Raw genomic sequence first — 3,344 nt, forward strand, 5'->3', positions numbered from 1 at the left:
TTTTGTTGATTGTATAAACAGGAAAAATGTGAGTGGAAGTGTAAACATTTAAAATGCACTAGAAAATGTTATGATTTATGTAACCGAAGACCTTGTTATGAGCCTTGCACATTAAAGTTGAAATGTGGACATGAGTGTATTGGTTATTGTGGAGAACCATGTCCTCCTTTATGTCGAATTTGTCAAGAAGACGAAGTTACAACAATAGTTTTTGGCAATGAAGATGAACCAAATGCAAGGTAAATTGGAAGAAATATCTGTAAGATATTTGTATTTTTTTATTTTGTGACAGACCTTGGGTTTTTGTTAGTGATATTTTGTTAGTATACAAGGTGATTTTTTTTAATCATGATTACCCTTATTTTTTCCTTTAATAATACAATTATTCAAATCTAATATTTAGGATTTTTAAGTATATCTAAAAAGACCACATTTTCAAATTCTTGATATTTTTTATACTATTTAAGAAGTGTCCTGTGGGAATACAAATTTCATTTACTCTCATTTTTCAAATGATAGTTGTATTATTTCAAATTTACAAATCATTTAATGTATGATTTTCTTGAAAATGTTGATGTATCTAAATCAAAATTCTAATAAGTAGTTTCTGAGTTATTAAAATGTTTATACAATGATAATCCTTAAATATGGCTTTACAAAATTATTAACTATAAGTAGTCCTCTAGTTGTAGTATTCATTATACTTAGATCATTTTTTCAAATTAATAAACAAACAGAAGTTTGTATTGTCACAGGTTTATTCTTATTTTTATCCTTTTATGGTACAAAAAAACCAATGTATTCTAAAATATGGTTATCAAGTATACCAATTTAAAAATTTCAAAAATCAGAATTTGAATGTATGTATAATTTAAGAAAACAAATAGGGCAAGTGTGTTTAAAAAATCACCCTGTGTATGAAATTAAAATTGTATTAGTTATTTTTATATATTCATAGATGTAGATATTTTGCTTTGGCATAACGCTCTAAGGTTATATTGTGTCGTATAATTATATTATATTATATTTTATTACAATAAATATATATTATGTCATGGCAACATTCTTTTTGCACCAGCTGTGATTTTTCTGTATATTAATTAATGTTGATGTATTATTTATTTTATTTTTTAGATTTGTTTATTTAGAAGATTGTGAACACACTATAGAATCAGAAGCCTTAACAAAATGGATGAACCAAAATGATGAAGAAATATGTTTGAAACAGTGTCCGTTATGTAAAACACCAATTTTAAAAACCCAACGTTTCCTGAACCAAGTAAAAGTTATATTAAAAGATATATCAAAAATTAAAACAAAACAGTATGGAGAATTAGCTGTAATTCGCAGCAAAACAAAGACAGTAATTGAATCACTAAAATCCTTGGATAAAAATTTTATTTCAAATTATATTGGTGATAAACATTGTAATATCAAACATTCATGGAATACATTTTGTAAGCCTTTATTTGGATTTTTGAATAATAAACGTTCAAAGTTCACTTTGCCCGCCAATGATATTGAATCGTTAAATTTTGTCATTGATTTGTTTATAAATACTTCAAAGTTTAAAAATAGAATTAAAGAAATCAAAGATGGCCAAAGAAAACAAACTATAATTAATCACTTTGATTGGATTTTGTCTGTTGCTTTCACTTATGCACAACAGTTGTCAAATCAGCAAAAATCTGATATACGCATGGAAATGATACGTGGTTCAAGAATTTTAAATTTATTTGAGATCATGTCTAATGGAAAATTTCAAGCTGCAGTTACAATGCAAACTCTTGATACTAATGAAATAAAAAAAACAGTAGATAATATGGAGGCATTATTAATGTCATGCAGCATTTATACATTAAGCAGGGATCAGGATATAAATAAGTTAACAGAAGAAATCCAACAAAAAATTGATGATCTTCCTTTAATAACAGATGATGAAAGGCAGATGATTCATGCCGCTATGTCCACCAGTTTTTCAGGAGGCATCAAAGCTCAAGGTCATTGGTGTAAATGTCCGAATGGCCACATTTATTGTGTTACGGAATGTGGAGGGCCAATGCAGCAATCTATTTGTCCTGAATGTAAAGTAGAAATTGGTGGACAGAGTCATCGACATGTTTCAGGAATCACCGTAGCATCAGAGATGGATGGCGCTAGAAACCTCATGTTTCAGTATTAGTTATTACTCAAAAAATTGGCTTTTTATTTTTATTTTACCAGCTGAATTATTAACATGTAAATAGCTCATGTTTATTTTTATAATATCATATAAACTTTGTTTCTGATATTATTTTATCTAGTTTATTAAAATATTACAGTATTTAAGTATCACACTAATTAGCAAATGTATCAATTTACTAATTATTAACTAATAAATTAATGATAACATAATAAAAATTAAATTAAATTAAATTATAACATAAATAAATAGTAAATAACACTTAATTATTGGTGTTTTTCTCTGCATTTAATAACAGATTTATAGCGGTTTAATCATGTAAATATGATATAAGAGTACTAAGTTGTAATAAGTATTGATTAAGTTTATTTGAAATATTTTTACTTGTCAAATAATGTTTCATTAGTACCTCATTTTTATTATAAATAATTAAATATTCAGAACTAAAGATATTAAATAATTAAATTCAAATCTGCATTAATTATTTTATATTTTACATTTAAAAAAAAATTGTACTATGAAATCTTGATGTATCAATGAAATTGATTGTACTTATTAGTTATCATGACATGCAAATGCATTTAATGTTACTATGATCTTAGGGTGTCTGAAATATAATCAAAATGTAATAAAGTTGTAGTTTCTTATTACTATTTACTATTTTTCTAAGATTTATATTTCACACCATTGAAAAATTAATCAGCGTGGCAGTGAAAAACTGGTAAAAAAAGCATAAATAATCAGAAAAACTGGAATTGAGCATTTTTTCGAAAAATTGCTGAAAAAGGCAAAAAAAGCACTTTCAAATTTCATAATTGAATGTGTTGTAACATGACATACACTTCCATAGCACTATGATACATTTTAAGTCAACCCATAAAAATAAGCAAATGCTTTAAGTCCCAGGCCCTAGTTATAACCTATAACTATTTAGCAAATCAATATAATAAAAATATATTTTTTTATTAAATTAAATTAATTCATTTTTTTGGTTGATAAAATATTACCATTTTTTTACAACAATTGTTTAGTGATTGGATTGTATATACAGGGTGGGGCAATGGGTTCTGACGAATTTTAATCGTAGTTTATTATTCAAGTATTATAAACAAAGTAATGAAACATATTGTATTTTATTCAACATAAAGATTATTTCTAATTG

General features: G+C 25.7%; 1 protein-coding gene across 1 annotated transcript; it reads left to right on the forward strand.

Moving 5' to 3' along the window:
- Positions 1-6: 6 nt before the first annotated feature.
- On the forward strand, positions 7-2,616 carry LOC111031368 (NFX1-type zinc finger-containing protein 1-like). Its single transcript, XM_022311277.1, has 2 exons — positions 7-239; positions 1,135-2,616. The coding sequence occupies exon 2, from the start codon at positions 1,193-1,195 to the stop codon at positions 2,180-2,182; it is 990 nt and encodes a 329-aa protein (XP_022166969.1). The 5' UTR covers positions 7-239; positions 1,135-1,192; the 3' UTR covers positions 2,183-2,616.
- Positions 2,617-3,344: the final 728 nt, after the last annotated feature.

The sequence above is a fragment of the Myzus persicae genome, unplaced genomic scaffold (genome assembly GCF_001856785.1).
Source record: "Myzus persicae strain clone G006 unplaced genomic scaffold, MPER_G0061.0, whole genome shotgun sequence".
NCBI classification, from domain to species: domain Eukaryota; kingdom Metazoa; phylum Arthropoda; class Insecta; order Hemiptera; family Aphididae; genus Myzus; species Myzus persicae.